General features: G+C 36.8%; 1 protein-coding gene across 1 annotated transcript in view; it reads right to left on the bottom strand.

Moving 5' to 3' along the window:
- Nucleotides 1-466: 466 nt before the first annotated feature.
- LOC139747419 (xylosyltransferase oxt-like) overlaps nt 467-23,174 on the bottom strand; it is a 49,232-nt gene continuing 26,524 nt past the window's right edge. Inside the window, 9 exon segments of the mRNA XM_071659753.1 lie at nt 467-804; nt 3,646-3,816; nt 10,082-10,236; nt 10,648-10,878; nt 12,937-13,056; nt 14,274-14,488; nt 18,479-18,584; nt 20,638-20,814; nt 21,635-21,765. Of these exon segments, the coding sequence (XP_071515854.1) occupies nt 609-804; nt 3,646-3,816; nt 10,082-10,236; nt 10,648-10,878; nt 12,937-13,056; nt 14,274-14,488; nt 18,479-18,584; nt 20,638-20,814; nt 21,635-21,765 (1,502 nt within the window). The 3' untranslated portion in view covers nt 467-608.

Raw genomic sequence — 23,174 nt, 5'->3', positions numbered from 1 at the left:
TAAAAAATATTATTGTCAGGGACCCCTCTGGTATCTCCCTCCCTCTTACTTGTACTGTAAGTCCAAAGAGGCTGCAGATCACCTGTATCTTCCAAAAGAGGATGAGGTGCTGTCTTGGGTGCTCCTGTATGCTGCTGCTGTTGCTATGTACATGCGAGTGCTTGCATTACTCCCTCTGTCTCAAAATATTTTTCTTTCAAATAATATGAGAGAGTTGCTGTCAACCATTTGTTTTCACCATTATACTTTCCCTACTTCAATTATCACTGATTGTACACTGCAGAATAAATCAATTCTAAAAGTGACAAATGTCTTTTTCTATTTCTAGAAACAAAATAAACTTAATCTCAACATTAAATAAGTATTCTTGTTTTTACCTATCTTGAATGTAAATATTACACCAGCAACAATTTACAAAATGAGCAAGAAGAAACTAATTTTATAATACAAAAAGGTCTCACTAAAACATTGGCTATCTACTCTTTTCTGTCCACAATCAAATATAACACAGAATTCATATCTGCCAAAATATTTTCTATAAGCATGATCTCTGTGAACAAGGATTGATTTTACTGAACGAGTGATATGCTAATTCAAATCCTACAATCCTATCTAAATTTACCATTTCCAACACGATAAGGATCTGTGATTCTTCCACTAAATGGATCAATTTCACCAAGGTGTGACTTGGGGTCTGGAGAAAGAGAGCTCCAAGTTGTTTTTGCACAAGGTTCAAGAAGGGCACGGACACATTCTGGCACATGCTGACTAGTAACATAACATGAGTCTTGAACTGTGTAGAATCTGTTGACAATGATAAAGTCAGTGTTAAATTCAAGATTCTTTTTCTGAGCATACAGTATGAAATGGAAATATAACAGCACTCATTTCTTACTCAGATATCACACTGGAATGGACTCAATTCATACCTACATGGTAACTGTATGAAGACCACCAAATAACTCTAAACACATGGCTCTGGATGTTTATTAATTAGAAATGGATAAACCTGTTTTCCCTTTCATCTATCAACAGAGAAGGAAGAATCTCCATCTTAAGACTGTTTCACTAGGTGGGACACTGATATATGTTTATGAAAAGAATAACAACATTTCTGTCATTTCAAGGACATAAATGTGTAAGTTCTAAGGAAAGCAAAAACATTTTTCCTTTAAGGATATACTTTTATAAGCATCTGAGAGAACACTTGCTTAGCAGGGAACCAAAATGCTCTTCTGCTCTCTAAAATGGTGTGGTCATGAGTTATTAAGTAAAATGCTTTAAAGAGCTACAAGAAAAACAAAAATGATAATTTGTCATAATCAGTTCATAGGTAACTGATAAGCAACAGAAGTGGGTATAGAAGTACGTATAAAAAGATAATGCAATATATAATAATGGTTGTAGTGCCAAGAAAACTACTAGTTTACTCCTGAAAAAGAAAAATGCCTTTATAACAGTCAAAGTATTTCACATGTAAAATTCTAATCAAAATGACACAATGGAAGGTGTTAATTTCCTGTTTCAGTTGACTGTAGAGGAAGAAAGTGGTAATTGTATGAGAGCAAGATTGGTAAATAGTTGGCTGGTTGTTACTCAAGATGTGTCAAACAAGGGATGGAGGATAAGTATGAGGAGGAGAACAAGAGAGCTGATTTCATGCTAGTACAGTTTCTAAGTAATGATCAATCACATTTGTTAATTACAAATTTGTTAATTATAAGCTGTGTATTCCATATACTTCTTATATCAAGCAGAAACATGAGTATCTGTATATGCGCTACAAAAGGCAATTTGAATCACATCTATATATCATTACTAATACTGATGTATAATTCTATCGGTCAAGAAAAATTAGTCATACTAAGAATCACTGCTCATCATTGCAGCTGCTGTGTTAAAGTGGAGGCTGTTCTGTCTCACAGCTGTAGACTATGCATTGTGAGAGCTGGGCAACTACTATGGCTTGCGTGCTGCCCACACACAGATTGTGACTTCTCTTTAATAAGCTTAAAGCGGGGAACAGTGCCATAACTTTTTTTGTCATATGATAAACAAAAAATATATTTGCTAGGATTTCTAAATATCTCAGTCTAGAGTTAGGTGAGAAACAATGGGCCAGATTACCATTATTAAAAGGATCACAACTGGGTAATGATTATCTGATGGTCGTTATATGAGTAGCTTCTTTCTATACCATTTACTCTGTAAAAAAGGTATCATTAGCAATAATGTTTATTGTGGTAATACATTCAAGAGCAGAGTAGTTATTACTTATGTCATTTTTTTATGATTGAAAAGTTAAGGCATCTTTACTTACTACATCTTGTTGCTTGACGGATACGACGAAAATAATTCTTAAATGTTTATGATGTTTTAATATAAGTACTTTCAGCATTACAAAATAATTTTAATTAACATCATTCTTTCTACAAAAGGAGATACAAATTCATTTCAGCAAACATCTATTACACAGCTCATAAGTCACTAATGACAACAGTAATAGTCTTGATGAAACATTGCTTCCTCACATCACCAAAAGGAGCCACAATTGGTGGTGCAGGTTGGTGGAGGTTATGTGTCTGATTTTAGAGTATGACTGTACCTTGTTGATAAATATCTAAAAGGGCCCAGAAGAACAAATAAATCTGAAAGTAAGTTTCAATGAAACCAAAAAAATCTTGTGTCATGACTGAATATCAAGGATACTGTTCCTCAAAAGAAGTTTTTCCATGACAAGTAAAACTAGTTTGCTTCTAAAATTGTCTCATTTTCACTGGGTTTTGACTGACCTTACCTTAAAAAATGATCTTCAGACATCTATATATTCTCACGATCAAACACTAAATGAATTTCACCAAATCTTCCTCCTGATCTCAAAGCCATAAGGAACAGTTTTTAAGTTATACTAACTCAATATCCTGATCTCAAAGCCATAAGGAACAGCTTTTAAGTTATACGGCAGGAAAATAATTAGAATCTGCAACAGTTCCTATTTTGACTAAGATATGGAAACTACAGGTTTCCTAGAAAAAAATCTCAATTTACTCCACTTAGTGTTATAAGCAATGTAAAGAACTGTAGCCAAAGCTTCACAAAACACATTCTAACACTTTTTCACTCTCAGAGAAATATATTTTGCATTCTAAATCACTAAATCTGCCTCAAAGTTTGCCAATATTTTAAAATGATAACAGGTGATCTCAAAGAGTGGTGAATTTATATCCAAAGGCAAACAAATTCAACAGGTAACCACATCTGCATAACCACTAATTGTTTCTTACAAGCCTTTTTTTTCCAAATTAGGCTAATGTTTTCTTGTAATTAAAAGTAGCATTTGAATTTCAAATCTTCACAAATTTTTTTTAAAATATCAAAAAATTCATTTTCAAAACTTAAAAATTCCTCTGCACTAAGACTACATTCATTTTCCATATTCAATTATATATTCTATATGAATAAATGAATAATCCCTATCCCTCAACTCCTTAAAACAATTTCTTAACATACTCTAGCATTAACCAGGGTAATATGACAATGAATCTTATTTTCAGTAAAGTATCTACATTAGTATAAAAAAGAGTGTTATATGAGCTTTCTTTATCTTACTTTACTCCTTATTAACTATACAACCTACTAGCCTACCTGGTAACTAGCTCATCAATCCAATCAGACAGCAGTGGACCATAGAGGTGAGAGTGAGTAGCTGAGACTTCCTGTGCTGAAGAGTTCCCATGATGTTCCAAATTTAAAAGAAGATTAAGGTGAGTAAAATCTGCATCAGTATATGGTTTTAATGGCCCCTTATGCAATGTCCTGAAATATCAAAAAATAAATTCTTATGTAAGAGAGATTTTTCTACACTAAGAAAAGGTGTAATGATAAATATGACTGCTCATTTTGGACTATAAATCATGAAAGCTCTTAAAAAGAGTACAATGACCCCTAAAACTACCTTAAATAACCAGGGATAATCAGCAATCCTCTACGAAAACAATGATTCCTTACTAGAATCAACTCATATAAGTTCATAGAGCAAATGGGGTTACCCGAAAGACAATGCATACAATAAAACATGCATATTATTCATATTGTTTCATTCAAATATACAAATACAGTATCTACATGTATTTTGAATTAAAGTTCTCATGTTTTATTATTATTTTGTTCATACAGATGTACAGGTATTCATTCTATAATTTACATTATGGAATAAACATCTATATTTCTACATTTCATGTGTGGCGGGGTGGCAACGGGAACGAATAAAGGCAGCAAGTATGAATTATGTACATGTCTGTGTATGTATATATATATATATATATATATATATATATATTTATTCATTTTTATTTTGCTTTGTCGCTGTCTCCCGCGTTTGCGAGGTAGCGCAAGGAAACAGACGAAAGAAATGGCCCAACCCACCCCCATACACAATGTATATACATACACGTCCACACACACAAATATACATACCTATACATCTCAATGTACACATATAAATACACACACAGACATACATATATACCCATGCACACAATTCACACTGTCTGCCTTTATTCATTCCCACCGCAACCTCGCCACACATGGAATACCATCCCCCTCCCCCCTCATGTGTGCGAGGTAGCACTAGGAAAAGACAACAAAGGTCCCATTCGTTCACACTCAGTCTCTAGCTGTCATGCAATAATGCCCGAAACCACAGCTCCCTTTCCACATCCAGGCCCCACACAACTTTCCATGGTTTACCCCAGATGCTTCACATGCCCTGATTCAATCCACTGACAGCACGTCAGCCCCGGTATACCACATCGATCCAATTCACTCTATTCCTTGCCCTCCTTTCACCCTCCTGCATGTTCAGGCCCCGATCACACAAAATCTTTTTCACTCCATCTTTCCACCTCCAATTTGGTCTCCCACTTCTCCTCGTTCCCTCCACCTCTGACACATATATCCTCTTGGCCAATCTTTCCTCACTCATTCTCTCCATGTGCCCAAACCATTTCAAAACACCCTCTTCTGCTCTCTCAACCACGCTCTTTTTATTTCCACACATCTCTCTTACCCTTACATTACTTACTCGATCAAACCACCTCACACCACACATTGTCCTCAAACATCTCATTTCCAGCACATCCACCCTCCTGCGCACAACTCTATCCATAGCCCACGCCTCGCAACCATACAACATTGTTGGAACCACCATTCCTTCAAACATACCCATTTTTGCTTTCCGAGATAATGTTCTTGACTTCCACACATTCTTCAAGGCTCCCAGGATTTTCGCCCCCTCCCCACCCTATGATTCACTTCCGCTTCCATGGTTCCATCCGCTGCCAGATCCACTCCCAGATATCTAAAACACTTTACTTCCTCCAGTTTTTCTCCATTCAAACTTACCTCCCAATTGACTTGACCCTCAACCCTACTGTACCTAATAACCTTGCTCTTATTCACATTTACTCTTAACTTTCTTCTTTCACACACTTTACCAAACTCAGTCACCAGCTTCTGCAGTTTCTCACATGAATCAGCCACCAGCGCTGTATCATCAGCAAACAACAACTGACTCATATTCCCTGGGGATAGGGGAGAAAGAATACTTCCCACGTATTACCTGCGTGTCGTAGAAGGCGACTAAAAGGGAAGGGAGCGGGGGGGGCTGGAAATCCTCCCCTCTCTTTTTTTTTTTTTCCAAAGGAAGGAACAGAGAAGGGGGCTGGATGAGGATGTTTCCTCAGAGGCCCAGTCCCCAGTTCTTGACGCTACCTCGCTGACGCGGGAAATGGCAAATAGTATGAAAAAAGAAAAAGATATATGTATATATATATATATATATATATATATATATATATATATATATATATATATATATAGAATGAGTGAGGAAAGATTGACCAAGAGGATATATGTGTCGGAGGTGGAGGGAACGAGGAGAAGTGGGAGACCAAATTGGAGGTTGAAAGATGGAGTGAAAAAGATTTTGTGTGATCGGGGCCTGAACATGCAGGAGGGTGAAAGGAGGGCAAGGAATAGAGTGAATTGGATCGATGTGGTATACCGGGGTTGATGTGCGGTCAGTGGATTGAATCAGGGCATGTGAAGCGTCTGGGGTAAACCATGGAAAGCTGTGTAGGTATGTATATTTGCGTGTGTGGACGTATGTATATACATGTGTATGGGGGTGGGTTGGGTCATTTCTTTCATCTGTTTCCTTGCGCTACCTCGCAAACGCGGGAGACAGCGAAAAAAAAAAAATATATATGTGTGTCCCTGGGGATAGGGGAGAAAGAATACTTCCCACGTATTCCCTGCGTGTCGTAGAAGGCGACTAAAAGGGGAGGGAGCGGGGGCTGGAAATCCTCCCCTCTTGATTTTTTTTTTTTTTTTTAATTTTCCAGAAGAAGGAACAGAGAAGGGGGCCTGGTGAGGATATTCCCTCAGAGGCCCAGTCCTCTGTTCTTAATGCTACCTTGCTAATGCGGGAAATGGCGAACAGTTTGAAAGAAAGAAAGAAAGATATATATATGTATACATTGAAATGTATAGGTATATATAAGTACGTGTGTGGACATGTATGTATATACATGTGTATGTGGGTGGGTTGGGCCATTCTTTCATCTGTTTCCTTGCGCTACCTCGCTAACGCGGGAGACAGCGACAAAGTATACTAAATATTTCTATATGTTACATTCTGTAGTCACATTCCTCTATTCCCAGTTATTCCATAAACTATTATGCTTCTACAAAGTGATTCTGCCAGACACAAGCTCATCAGAAACATATCCACCTCAGTGGACAAGGATTCAGTGTATTCCATCTATTTGTCCTACAAGGTAATTCAAGATCAAAAGAAATATGTGGACAAGTCAAAAAAGGATATAATCCCTGAGCTATCAATCAGACAAAGTATTTCACAACAGGTTTGCATCACACCCTGAGCTATCAATCAGACAAAGTATTTCATAACATGATTGCATCACAAAGATGAATATTCATGAAGGTTATGAAGCCATTTTCTGCTGCATTAGCTGTAAGAAATGTAGGGTTTTGAGTTCAAAAAACAATTTACCACAGACAATGCCTTACCAGCATCTGAGAAAGCACTTGCTTTTTGGGGAATTAAAACTATCATCCACTACATTTACAACCTTTATGATATCTACATGCCAGCTGGTGTTTATCCATAGAGATCCAACAATCATATAGTATTCCACGAAGGTCTAAAATGCCATGGTACAATGGTGAGATGGCAAGAAGCTGTCAGTCAAATTAGTTCATTATTCATTTAGCACTGGAGTCTGTGCCTCATGCCTGTTACTTTCAGGACTCATGTAATGATTTTAAAAAAGGAAAGAAAGGAAGAAAACAATATGGATGTTTATACTGTTCTGTCCATGATAGAGATATTTTCTCATTTTTCAAAACCTAATCAGCTCTATCAACATCTGAAACTATACCCACATGAAGAAGTGCCCTCAGAATAACCAATGATAAAGACCTTAAAAAGAGAAAAAATTTATCCTGAGTGACACCTTAGCCTTTATTCTGTTCTAAATAAAAGTGATGTTGGAAAATCTAGATCTACACAAACTTAATCAATATGATTTTACCGTACTTATCATTCAATAAAACAGTTTCAGAAGGTTAAAACTCCCTTCAGTTATGTGCAAGAATGATTCTTCAAGAAAGCCAAATAAGAAGCCACTTATGATGAATAGACATTGGGCTCTCAAAGTACTGGCTTCTGGATCCAACTAGAATGTATCTTGTTCATATGCTTTAAAAAACCTGGATGACCAAATATTTCCATGAGACAAAAGAAAAGTCTCATTTTAGTATTTCAGCAATTTTACGGCCTGTTTATTGTAAACGGATGAAAAATTCCTTAGCTTTAGTGAAGACCACAATCAGACACTTCCCTAAACAAGCCTTATTTGTTTCATATATGGACTCTAGGTGGTATGAGACTGCCAAAATATGGTACTTTTCAAAAAACATCACGCCATGAATATGGCACATTTCGCTCATGACATGTTAGTTACTAGTAAAAAAGTGTATTATTGTATGGATGTTGGGTCTCCATATGCAAGCATCTTTAAACCCATAGGTATTATGATGGTGAAAGAGGATAGATCCCCAAAAGCACACCCTGTTTTGAAGGCCAAAACATTTCTTTTAATCCTTGTCCTGCAAGTGTTTTCTCAAATGCTCATATGGTTCTATCTGCAGGAGAGAAAAATGCTGAATTCTATTTGCCTTTAAAACTCTCCCTCCCATAGACAGTCTAATTACTACCTACAGTCCTAAAATATCATCCTTTTGTTTCTCTCCTGTTCTTGCTATCATTCACCTCACATAGAAATCAATAAGGCCTTCTTCATTTTCAGTAACTCGGACTCAACACTCCTTAAGGTCAACTACTACTTGTTAAGTCCTAAAATATGACTACATACTTCTTTTTCATACATGTTAGCTATTTCCTGCATGAATGAGGTAGCATTAGAATTAAGACTTGGCCTTAGAGTAAAAGTCCTCACTTGTTTTCTTTCTTTGTTCCTACTCTTGGAAAGCAATAAAGAAGTGGAGGACTTCCAGCCCTTTACTCTCGCCCCTCATAATTACCTTCAACACACAAGAAACACATGGTCAGTATTCCTTCTTCCCTATCCCAAGAGATAGCATGTTACATAGAAAACTATATCAATCTATTATTTATCATACCTGATTGCCATTTCCCACGTAAGTGAGGAAGCTTGTACCGAAACCACAGCTCCCTATCTCCATCCACACCCAACAGACCTTTCCAGGGTTTACCCCAGACGTTTCATGTGCCCTGGTTCAATCCATTGACAGCACTTCGACCCCGGTATACCACATCATTCCAATTCACTGTATTCTGTGCATGCCTTTCACTCTGCTGCATGTTCAGGCCCCAATTGTTCAAAATCTTTTTCACTCCTTCCTTCTACCTCCAATTAGGTCTCCTGCTTCTCCTTTTTCCCTCCACTTCTGACATATGTATCCCACTGACCATCTCTATTACTCACGTGTATATCTCTCTTTTTAAACCAGGTAGGCCCAATCACCAGTCTTTTTTCAGCACACAACTCCACAAACTCTTCACTATTTCCATTCATAACACTAAATACCCCATGTACACCAATTTACCCTCAACTGCCACAATACGTACCTTTGCATTTAAATCATTCATCATTAATACTCAGTCCAGTGCACCAAAACTGCTGACACTTTCACTCAACTGCTCCCAAAACACTTGCCTTTCAAGATCTTTCTTCTCATGGCCAAGTACATATGCACCAATAATTGTCCATCTCTTGCTATCCACTTTCAGTTCTACCACCATCAATCTCGAGTTTACTTTCTTACACTCTATTGCGCACTCCCTCAACTCCTGCTTTAGGAGTAGTGCTACTCCTTCCTTAGCACTTGTCCTCTGACCAACTCCTTACTTTACTCCCAAGACATTTTCAAGCCATTCTTACCTGTTACCCTTGAGCTTTGTTTCACTCTGAGCCAGCACATCCAGGTTTCTTTCCTCAAACATACTACCTATCTCTCCTTTCTTCTCATTATAGTTGCACCAACACACATTCAAACAGACACTCAAAAATGACCCTTCGAGGAGGATGAGCACTCCCTACCCTTGAGCTTTGTTTCACTCTGAGCCAGCACATCCAGGTTTCTTTCTTCAAACATACTACCTATCTCTCCTTTCTTCTCATTATGGTTGCATCCACACACATTCAAACAGACACTCAAAAATGAACCTTCGAGGAGGATGAGCACTCCCTGCTTGACTACTTCTTCTGTATCCTCTTTTATAAATTGAGATACAAAAAGGAGAGGATTGCCAGCCTCCCACTTCTGCCCCCTTTAGTTGCCTTGTACAGCATGCAGGGAATATGGAGGTAGTATTCTTTTTACCCTGCTTTTAGGAGCAGATTTTAAGACAAGTAAACAGAACCATAACAGCAACCTGTACAAGCTGTATGAGATGGCATATCAGATGTAAACAAATACATATACTTCATACTGTCTAATTAGCAAAGCATACCTGGCTTCTTTGACTGATATCTGGCGTCCCTGCATGAACTGCATTGGTAAGATGAGGAATGTGTGTGAAGCAATTACAATATTGTCAAGCAACACTCTCACCATCCATGACCCTGGGAGCAATGGTTTACGCATATCAAAGTTCTGTGAGATTACCTGTGGCAAGAAGAGATACAATTAAGTACAATGACAAAAAGCAGAATTCTACTTTAGTGACCAGGCATGGCTCCTGCACTCACACCCAAAGTGAAAAAATTAAATGCCCTCAGAACACTTACTGGCACTTTGTTTGGACTGGAAAAACAATGATCTGCAAACAATTCATCCTTTCCTCCTAGCACTATGCCTCACCTGCTTAGCCATCTACCCAATCAAATGCAAATGTAATAAACCTGAAAAACATATAAAACAGGGCACTCAAAACAATCACTAGCTGCTTATTAACCACACACATCCAACAACTGCACTGTGAAAGGAAAAAATTGAAATGAGGATAACCTTCAGAAACAAAGATGACAAAAATTATTGGAGTAAGCTATTAAAGCAATGGCCATGGAATAACGAGACCTGCTCTCCAGACTCCAGGGTTATTTCCTCCTCAGCAGCAACAGCAGAAGTTGGATCACTGAGAACAATGAGTGGGAGTTGCACTGTGTCTTCTCCTACAACTCTGTCATCACCTGTCACACCTCCAGACCATCTTGTCACTACAGTAATGTCACTGTTGGGTCCTAAAGCTCCACCAAAGTTGCGGAAAACTTGCTCTTTCACATCAAAGTCTGTTCCTACCTCCAGATCCTGTAAAGAACAATGAAGAAATTATAATATCTACAAAGATATGGCCCATTAAGAAAATCATCAGGTACAGTAACGAGAAATATAAAATAATTAATCAATTCACTGTTATCATTTGCCCTTATCAACAGTCAGTTTTTAATCCCCCATGGTAATATCCATTACACATGGCACTAGAAACTTGTTTTTTCTTTCTCTTTAATGCACCTGTGGGATATGTCACCAGAATGCTACAGTTTATCAAAAAGGTCATATGGTGAGAAGGTGTGACTAGAAATATAAAAAAAGGAAAAATTGAAAAACTATAACCTTGATTATAATAAAAGCAACTTTGGTACCTTGTACAAGGGTAGTGATGATGATTCAAATGCTACAAGTCCTCTTCAGTAAGTGAAAGTGATGATTTTAGTGAATGATTATGAAAAAGTACCTACCTACCTACCAATGAGTACCTGCAATGAGATTTTACCATGATGGCAGGGCAAGTGCATGGCACCCACTACAAAACTTGCTACAAAACTTTCTCTTGACTGCCCACTCCTACACTGTCACATTTCTACCTTGCTGCATAATACTACGTGTTTTCTGATTTGTGTATTGGCTGTGATTCCATCAAACTTTCGACCAACAAGTCTCACAAGACTGTAGGAGCAGTGAACTAGGTCAAACTTAATAAGAATGAAAGAAACATGAAAAACATAATGCAGGAAATGAAAATAGGGAAACTTGTGACATCAAACTATGGCTATATTGACAAGCTCAATGAATTACCCCATGCTTGTCCTAAGGTGACAGTAACCAGTAGAGGCCTCTCTGTGACCATTCGGGGCCCTTCTAGACTCCATAGGAAGATTTTCTTTTATGTTAGCTGAGATGGCACAGGCAGCTGAGGCCCTAATCACGGCCATCCCATTAACGCTATATATATATATATATATATATATATATACATATATATATATATATATATATATATATATATATATATATATATATATATATATATATACATATATATATATATGGGAGAGGGGGGCTGGAAATCCTCCCCTCTCGTTTTTTTTTAATTTTCCAAAAGAAGGAACAGAGTGGGGCCAGGTGAGGATATTCCAAAAAAGGCCCAGTCCTCTGTTCTTAACGCTACCTCGCTAACGCGTGAAATGGCGAATAGTTTAAAAGAAAAGAAGAAAGATATATATATATATACCCTAGCCTGAGCCAGGTACCCATTTTATGGATGAACAGCTTGGATGACTGCGGAACAACTGCCACAAACAGGATTCGAATCCTGTGAGCTCAACCCTACGCAGCCCGTGAATGCTGTATTAAATTAACTATCAATATCTTCCCACTCAAAACTCATTCTCAATCAACAGAAAACTTCTGAATAACACAGGCATGAAATAAATACAGTTTTGCAATATCATGCATACCTTAGAGCAAACTGGAGTAATGTAACATACAAAGGGTGATGCACTACCAATGACTGATCCAGCACTAATGAATTGGGCAGAGAAAACTAGGGAAAGGTCTGTGGGTTTTACTGTGGATTGGGGGCTCTGGTTTCAGTGCATTACACATGATAGATAAAGAATGACTGTGAGAGAATGGGGCTGTTCTTCATCTGTTCCTGGTGCTATCTCAACATAACGAGAAATGATGAACAAGTATAAAAAAATACTATTTGGTGTATGCAATATCATACAGCAATTATTTACGAAATAATGCATATGAAAAACACAGTAAAACCAAAATCAATGCCACAAATCTATTATAATCATAAACATTTATGTGCAAGTGGAGGTGTGATGGTTACAAGTGACACATAATTTTGACTTTATTTCACTATTACTCATTAATTACAGGTTATGCATTTTTTTCTGCTCAGTGCAATCAAATTCTCAATATTTTTTCAAAAATAAAAAAACAGGTTGACAAAGCAGACTGAAATTGCAGCATTCACAGCAACAGTGAATGGGTTACACTATATCTCATTTTTCACTTCTACTTACAATGTATAGATGAAAACTAAGAAACTAATATTCGTTTTGACACACTTACTATTAGTCTGTGGTTTACTTTTTCAAAAGGCAGTCTGTATCTGATATGAGGGAAGACCCAAGTTTCAAGATGGAAATTTTTCTTGCCATCAGTACTTGCCACAAACTGTATGAGAAGGCCCTGAAAAAGAAGAAAATAAATGATAACAGAATCTTCTGAGTAAAACGGGTAATAAGAATTACAACAGAATCTCAGGTCTTGTACAGACACTGCTCTAAACGAAAGACTACATAGGAAGCCCTAATACAATTATAAAGTAACCAACGAACCACAAATGATTGCTTCAACTGAGCTCTTCAAAAACTATGAATGCAAAAAAATTTTTTTTATCAAAGCTCCTCAACTGCAAGATGCACCTCAACTTCAGATCACTTTTTAGCAAGGATTAGAATATAGATGTCCCAAACAAGCAAACAAATGGGATGTATGAGGCAGCTATAATGCAAATTTTGGTGACAAAACTGCAATAAATATTAATATCTCAAGTATTATGAGTTCATTAGAGATGATGAAAAATAACCTGTGCTGTTGCCAGTACACAATGATAAATCCTTAAGGGTAATGTATGTTTTCAAAATAAGTTTTAGTAGTAACTAACTACCATAAATGGACACTCTAAAAGGACTATGGATTCACCTGAAATGCTAAGAAAATACTTCTATCTCTGCTACAACATACCTCATTCTTCCAGCTTGTATTAACACTATGCCAACAGATAATCAGACAAAAAGTTTTTGCATTAACTCCATGCAATATTTTGTGAAATAATTCTGAGGCTAATACAGACACATTCAGTATGAGTTCTTGTGAATGAATTGGTAAAAATTACTACCTAGCTAGAAGCAAAAACATTTTGTTACCTTGCCTAACAGATTATCCAACAATGTTAAATCTGAAGCTTGAAATATACTATAGTTGTGCTCCTGGAAGAGTCTATGTACATGGAGGAATAAGCATCTGAGTTAATTATAACATGGGTTCAGTGGAAATACATACCAGCACCCCTTGACCAATCTATATGATTTAAAAACACTTTTCTATGAGGTTTCTTGTATGATTATTTTCTTTTTCACTGTATTTATGACACATGAATATGTATACATAAGATAGTCAGAAGAAATACATGGTTAGCTTCAAAAACTACATTTAATAAGAGCTTATTTAAAGTTTGTGAACTCCCGAATGATGCATGGAGAATCTAGTAACTTAATGGCAGGAAGCTGTCATGTGTAATGCACCAAAGCCTGAGGCCCCTATCTACAACCAGGTCCCACAGATTTGTCTATGGTTTCCTCTAACTGCTTCATATGTGCATTTATGACAGTCTTTCACCTTACCTTAAATGTATCACTGACATGATATGAATGAGCCTGGAGAACAGCAGTTGCAAAGGGATTGCAATCACTCTTCTTACTGTTGGTAAGCTGTGCAAAGGCCCTTGTGCTCAGTCTTGCTCCTGCATAGTAAAGAGTCAAAGCTGGGTCACTGCTTCCAGATGGCTTGTCCTCATAATGATACCGATTTTCCCAATAACTTTCCAGGCCAAGTGTAGCTGTCAAGGAATTCTGAGTCAGAAAATGTATATGGTATTCATAAAACAAGCATCTGATCAACAACATTAGTAAGTTTATCAAAAAGGAAGAAAGAACTGTGTTTATGCCTATATTTTCTTTGCTGGAAATATAAGATATGCTTTCATAAACAGAGCATCATGATGTAGCTCATCTTGTACAAGCCATGTCAATGAAGAAATTCAACAATTTTGAGCATTCCTGTATTAACAGGCTTTTAGTTTCTTCTGTCATCAATAAGACAACCTGATTAAAATGCTACTTTAACAGCATAAATGGGACAACTGGGTCTTTAAGTCATCTTTCTGCATACTTAACTTTTTTGTCTTAGAGAGATAGCATCATGAAAAAATAAATAATGTCCTCATCTACATACATACAATCTGTTATAATATAAAACCAGAGGCTACCATTCAGAGCCATGTTCCATGAACTATTCCATAGTTTACCTTGATCACTTCATATGCCTTGGTTCAGCTCGATGACATCAAGTCACCCCAACTGACCCCAATACTAAAATTCATTCATCTAATACACATACCTTTCCCTACTAAACATCAAAGTCCTGATGCCCTACATCCTATTCCCATCCACCCAACTGTCACCTTTGTCTTCCCCCTCCCCCCTTGCTCCCAACTCTCCTGACATAAATAATCTTAGTCTGTCTCTTCATATCCTCTCCATGTATCTCACTATAATATCACTAGAGAAAAAGTGCAAGCACCACTCAAAGGAACACTTACAATTCTCATCATAAGACTGCTCATGGTTGACTTGATGAACAGGCATCATCCACAATGAGGATATCAATACCATAGATGAGATAAAAAAAAAAAAGCAAGTGGAAGGAATGGCAATACCAGATGACCTTTACTGTTAGAAATAAGTTTTCCTATTGCAAATTCTTTTTTATTTTGTCAGCTGATAATTTCCCAATGTATAAAGAAAAAAGGAGTAAAAATGTGTTTAAGGATTACAGAGGACTAATTCTTACTACAGCTGGCAAAGTGTATGATATAATAATGACTGACTGTTACTGATAATGTTGAACTCCTAGCTGGTCAAGAACAAGGTGGGCTTATGAAGGGAAGAGGGTGTGTAGATTAGATTTCTGCACTTAAACAAGTTGTAGAGCTCTGAAAAAAAAGAGGATTCATGCAACAGTCACAGATTTAGAAAGGGCATACAATAAAGTAAATTGAAATGAACTTTACGAAGTTCTGACTAAAAATTATAAAAAGAAAACTTTTGAATGATGTAATGTGCTTTTATATTGGTATTTGTGCAATGTGGAGGTAAGTGGTGGTATGAGTGAGTGAAAGGTTTGGATGAGTTATTGTTGTAGAGGTGCACAGAAAGCTTTAAAAACCAACACTTTCCCTTCTACTTGGAAGCATGCACTGGTACATCCTATCCCTGAAATAGGTGCCCGTTCTAGCCCCTGATGCTTTGACATCTACCACTTCCAGTCTTTGAACCCAGATCTCCACAACTCACATACCATTGGACATCTTGAATCTCACAGTTTTCTCTCATTAACAATATGGTTTCTATAAGGCGAGATCCACTAGTGATAATCATTCCTATCTTACTAATGTCTGGTCATCATCCCTGATTGAAAATGTTTTGGGAATTTTTTGTACGTGCCCTTGATACAGCCAAAGCTTCTAAAAGGGTGTGGCATCAGGGTCTCATTTCTAAGCTCAGCTCTTTTGGCTTCCATCCCTCAGTTTGCTCCCTCATATCTATCTCTGTGGTTGCTGATGGATCAGCCTCTCCCCCTTTCTCTATTAACAGAGGTTTCCTTTCTTCCACAAATAACCAAATGCACTTGTGTACTGATGATTCAAAACTGCATTCCTCTACATCCTTCAATTCTGCTCCATCTCTCACTCAATCTGCATCTCGTCTTGTCACAACTTCCTCGATAACTCAGAGTTGAACAATATGTCTAAGTGGGGTAGATAAAATCTGGTTAAGTAAAATGCCTCCAAGAGTCAGTTGCTGCCTATCTCTTTTTCGAAAATTTCTCACAACTTTCCTCTCTCCTGCAAAAGTTCTGTAATCTCACCTCTTAACTCTAAGAATATACTTGGTACTACTGTAACATCCACTTATCTTAGAAACTCCACATTATGGAAATAAGTCTCCCTTTATGAATCTGGAAGTCCTGTTCAGAGTCAAAATTTCTTTTCTCCGAACATTTGCTCCATTTATACAAGTGACTGAACTGTCCTTGTATGGAGTACTGCTCTTACATCTGAGATGGTTATAGTTCTGCATCCTTGTGAGACAGAACCGCTCTTACATCTGAGATGGTTATAGCTCTGCATCCTTGAGAGACAGAGCCAAGTCAAAAGCAGTTTGACTTAATAACTCTCCCACGTTAACTTCAAACCTGCTTTCCCTATGCTGTAATGTTGGCTCACTTTCCCTCTTCTATAGGTATCATTTTGGTTTTAGTTCTCTAGAGCTGGTTGCTTGTGTGCCCCAACCACAAGCTAAACCACACAATACATGGCCAGCTGCTGTGTCACATGATTACTGTGTGGCTATTCGCAACTCAAGGGTGGGCCATTATGATAACTGTTTCTATCCCTACACCTTGAAGCTTTGGAACTCTCTACTCCCTCATGTCTTTCCCAATAACTATGACTTATTATATTTCAAGAGACAGGCTTTTCACTTCCTCGAAACTTCATAAATACTTTTCCTTGTCTCTACTTTTTCTCTTTCATTGACCTCTCTATATTTCAATTAAGGCCTAGCCTTGATGTGGACTTCTGTTCAGGATTGGAGCCTCCAACATAAAAAAGAATAGTAAAATTTTTTAGCATAATGTAAGCAAGAGGCTTGCATTAAAGAGTACTTGGCACAATGACAACGAATGGATTTGAATCCCTACAGTATATGGGTAAGGACATGTAATACGTAACAGCAGTAAAAATGAACAACTTGCATAGTAAATGTGGAATTAGGAAGAAAGATAATAAAAAATGATGATAAGAGTACAGTATGTTGTAAGAAGAAACACAAAGAGAGGCACATTGACATAAGTCTTAGGACTGTATGATCATAATGAGTGTATGGCAGATGACAAGCTGGTCAAAAACCCATAAAGAAATACAAGAGAAGGTACAAAGAGAAGAGGCAGATCATGGAAAAGATGAACTGATGCAGTGGTAGAACAGATAAGGATTAAGGATACTCAAGATGAAGAAGCTAGAAGAATGAATGAGGATCAGATGAAGTGGATGCATTTTGTGTTCTGAGGTGGCATGAATGAAAATGTTGGTCACAGATGACTTGTGCAAATGAAAACTAATAAGCAGTTTCTCCGTGTAAATGTCCATATCACACTGCCCATGGGCTGAGGATGTTCAAAGGCTGCATGTACCTGATCCATCCCACAGAACTGGGATTGTTGGGACTGTGGTGATAACAGACTGAGAGACATATTCATCTGATCGTCAGAAACTACAAAACTGCTCCATCTGTATAACAGTAGAATGGGAAGACTGTGATTATGAAACACATTAACAAGCAGTTTTGATAATATTACTAATTCTAACTCGCTAACGTGGGAAACACTGATCAAGTAATATAAATATCATTACAATCATCAATGTTGAACAATTCAAAACCTATAAATCCATCTAATACCAAGAGTCCTAAGGATTTCTCTGGTGAGGCATATCTCCCATCTTCCAATTTTCTGTATTTATCCCATTATCCTCTAGACCAAAAGACCCATGAATCCTAGCCATATGTGTTTTTAGCCATTAGCATCAGACAGTATTTTAGTTAATAAAGAAAGCAGTGTGTTGCCAGGGTATACAAACCTTTTCTCATGTCCACAGAAAGGTGGCACACGTAAAATCCTCACCAAACATTTCTTGTTAGAAAGTATCTAACTTTTATATCAAAATAAATGCAACTAAAGCTATATCAAGACAGCGAGACATACTTACAAGAGTAGTAGGGAGTATAAAGCCAAGCATCCACCTGGTTGATAATTGCCTGACTAATCACAGCCTCAAATTTTCGAGCAAAGAACAAATTGCGGGATACTGATGCCTGCAAAATAAAATTAGCATCATTATTTTCAATCTACAAAATGTCACTGCCATTCTCTTATAACTTTGCACTGGTATTTTTGTACACCAAAAATATGATAAATGTCTATAGTAACCTCCTGGAACTCACAACCAACACCAACGAATTTCGAGTTAGGAAGCTGCTACACTCACAAGTTTTTGCAGGTCCTCAAATGTGATATTCAATATCTGTTTTAGTTGGGAAGGGTAATGGTAGGTGGCACCACTGTCACTGCTATGAAGTAAGCATATCATCTATTTTGTTTTAGATTTTCATCTTACCATGACAAAGAAAGCCTTTTAGCTGCTTGCATGCTTTCTTGCTGTGTTTAATACTTCTATGTGTATAACTGTGAGTCGGTTGTTTATCTATGCTTGCCTTCTTAATGACCACAACAAGATGTTGCAATAGTATTTAGAGGAGTGGATGATGTTATTTGCTCTGCACACTTGCAAAATCTATAAATGATTGTAACTGACTCTTATGATTTGTTATAATGGCAAATATAATGAAATACCAGTTTTTATTCCTACAGTAAAGATTAAATGTAATTTGGAAATTCATATTTCACCTTTGCCACACCTGGGATCCCACTCCATTACTCAAAGTCAAATAAAGATGGCCCATGCTTGTCTATATATCTATCTATCTATCTCTATATTTCTGATGCTTCTGATGCCTGTTCCCTTCAGGAACTCAAATCATGGGTGAGGCCATGGCAAAGGAGTCTCCACTTATCCCTGTTCTTACATGCTTCCCTTGCAGATGCCATTTCTCGAATTCTTAACCCATTTCTCTACCTCCAGTACTCTTCCACTCTATTTCCCCATGTCACATCAACCCCTTTAATCATACTAACATATAATCAACTTGTAAACTCCCAGTCTTGCATCTTTCTGCATACCCAAACCATCTTAAAGTATTACATTTCAACCACTCTAACACTCCCCATTTCATTTCCTTTGAATTCCCTGCCATACCACATCTCTCATACACCCCTTCCTTTCCTTCTTCATTCAATTTAGTCATACCACATGCTCCTCTTAAATAGCCCATTTCCACCGCCTGGATTCTTAACCTCTGTGACTCATTCCATGTCCATGTACTAGCTGCATAAGTCAGGGTTGGGAGGACTATGCTGTCCCTTAATCATATCTTCACTTTCATACTCACACCTCTACCCTTCATTATTCTATCAAGGGACCCAATCACTTCTTCTCTATATTACTATCTCCCTTATATCTCCTTCCACATCACAAAATTTACCAAAGAAAACTCCCAAATACTTAAATCCTCTCACCTTTTTCAGTCTTTCTCCCCATATCCAAAATACAGTTTAGTAATTTTTCTTCTTTCACTCTCCATGGTTCTCTTTTCAAACACCATATCTTAATCTTACTTGCATTTACCTTCAATCACATGTGTTTAATCACATCATAAAACACACTTAAAACCTTTTGCAACTCCTCTTCACTCTCAGTATTATCCACAACCAGGATTGCCAGTCGCCACCATACCTAACCACCACACTCCATCTCTGCACCTTCTTTCCCTAGTTTTGCTCTCATTAAAGACTTTAATTAAAACTTTTACATTCATTAATTATGCACACATCTGGTGTGAGTCCTGAATCCTAAACTTTTACATCATACCATTTACCAAATACTAAAAACCTGGACAAATTCTCTAAACACCAACTAACCAACTTCTAAGCTATTCTCTTTAATGGTCACATTTACCAAGACAACATGACATTTTTATGTAATTTTACATATGTAACTTTCCCTTCAGCTTTTAACCCTAGGTTTCTTTCTTGTCATTCTGAGTAAAAGACGGGCTTATGCAACATCGTGAATTTTTCACTCAATGCTTTGTTATGCTACTTGATGTTCAAAAATGAAATATTACGATCATGGTTATGATACCATACAGAAGATCTAAAGGCTCACATCTAAATATAACAGTAAAATGGGTTGACACAACAAGTGTATGAAAACATCCGAAGATAAAAAAAAAGGTTATGAAAACTAACCTCAAGCTTAGCCCAATCTCCAGGAGTGAAGTCATTGGGTGAGCATCCACACCAATCAACAATGTGTTTATATTGGCATTTGCAACCCAACTTCCTCTTCCAGTTGGTTACATGAAGGTTGTTGTCCGTGAAAGACTGACAGAATCGAGAGTTCCGCAAAACAGTATGAAAGAAGGACTGTGAAAAAATTCAAAGAGTTTAGATGTTTTTCAAGGTAATCTGTATATATCCTACTGACCTTCTCTCACTATACAGTAATCTACTTATGCAATGGCTCCCCCACTATCCTAAATTAAGCATATTTCTATTTTCTTCCAACATTCACACAAACAGAAAGATATACATTCCCTAAATCTATCACTTCACACTATCCTCACTTCTCTAACTAAATTTCAAATAAAAAACCCATTGAATAGTTGAATAGCTGCACATTCACTGAAAAAATGGGGGTGAAACTATATCAAATATTATATTTCCCTCTCACTTTGCACATTCATGTATATACTTTTTTTGTAAATGTTCCCTCATGTTCATGACACCCTGAAACTCTTTCTAAGAACCATTATCTTTATTTTATTATATCTCCAATCAGTTACTCATATCTTACTCTATTCACTAACTAAACTGTTTACGTATCACAAGCCATTCTACTAATCTACCCATACACAAAAGTATGGAAGTTAATCCTCCCCCACATTTTTGCTATTAATAATATCTAGGAAGTTAAAGCAAATGACCTGCCTTTCAACACTTTAATCAAAGTATAGTGCTGGAGGTGTGGGGGCATGAATAGTGAATTTTCTTACATGTTCATAAACTATGTATATGGTGAAAGGATATTCTCTTCCTTCATTCCATTAATAATATTAAAAGTAATTTTTCTTTTGCAGTCATTCTGAGTTTTGTACACAATAACAATTTTATTTCTACTTCATGACCACAATATAGTAACATAATTCTGTTTCTTAAAACAGTACTTACAGTCCAACATACTTACCTCAGCAGGTAACAATGTGTATGAATAAACCTTTTTGAGGCCTCTCACCAACTGATCTTGGCTGTTCACTACATACTCAACAAAAGCACGATTTAGACAAAGCCAGTCACTTCCACCATCCACACGTATACCTGTTAAAAAAATAGTGACAATAACATCAAATGCAGATCAAAATAAGATAAGAAGAAAAAAACATATATAACCTGACCCTGTGTCAACTAAGATAAGAAGAAACATAAACACATATGCATTATCAAAGATATCACACCAAAAAGTCAGAAGTCTAATACTGTAATAATTATGTATGAAAATACAATGAAGTTTGCAAAGGTTTAGAAAAAAATGAGTTAGATTGTACAAACAACTAAATCACATGAAGTCTGCAAGATCAAATAAGTAATTACCTGAGGATATCATTAAACAAAAATCTTGAAAAGAAGAAAATACCAGTGTTGAAAAATATGTAAGAATTAAGTTCTAAAAGTTTTAATGATATCAATGAATGAAAAAATTAGAGCCTCAGTGTGTAGCAAAAAATATTGGAGAAAGTACAAGCCATACTTATGACTATACAAGAAACATAAAAAAGTAAAAACAGAAAAGCTACTAGACTTTAGGTACCAAGAGATGTATCTGGCAAAGGTTTGCATAGTCTAAAAAAGTGACCAGAGTGGGGGATAAACTAATCATCTCGAGACAAAAATCATATCAAGTTAAATGAGACTACTGGAAACCAGCACCACCTGAATACCATGAATATCTATTTAAATTATACAATAAGTGATTTCACAAAAATTTCTGCAGGGGAATCTCTAAAATGTTAACTTAATGATACAAACCTAGTTAATACTGAAAATGTTAGTTAAATCATTCATTCTGGGCATATAAGGTGTTAAACATATGGTGCACAGTAAATTACTTCAAAGGCTGGACTATAATTCATCATTCAATGGGTATAAAATGATATATTCTACTATCAATTTCCCACTAAACAGCATGGTGTCCTGCACAGGCTCTCTTCTGTTCATCTGCCCATGAAATTCCACTTTACACCTCTCTCATTTACACACTCCTTTATCCATCCATATACCTTAATTCTGATCTCCCTCATCCAATACTACTTTTGACTCACTCATATAAAACTTGTCCAACACCTTTCCAGTATCTATCTTTTCCATATGTTTTTCCAATCTCAAAACTTGGCTTTCAATCTCTTTGTTTTATATTCCATACACTTACACACACCCTCACTCCATCTATCCACTTTTCTCTCTCCATTTTACTAATTCTATGAGCAAAACTGGGTGAAACACACATATATAAAACAGATTAATACCTTCATCAGTGTGAAAACTCATATATCTTTTTCTTTCTCATGTTCATGTTTCATTTCATTCTATCTCAGCAGACAGAATCAGAACTGTGTGTACCAACACATACTAGTAAGACATACTGACTTACTATTCGGTGATCTTGAAATCTTATAAGTTTTTTCTTAAATCAAATTTACTCCTTATTACTTGTACTTTCATAAGAGGCC

The sequence above is a fragment of the Panulirus ornatus genome, chromosome 68, assembly GCF_036320965.1.
Source record: "Panulirus ornatus isolate Po-2019 chromosome 68, ASM3632096v1, whole genome shotgun sequence".
NCBI lineage: Eukaryota > Metazoa > Arthropoda > Malacostraca > Decapoda > Palinuridae > Panulirus > Panulirus ornatus.
The sequence above is the reverse complement of the archived record's forward strand: the minus strand, read 5'-3'. Positions and strand labels throughout refer to the sequence as shown.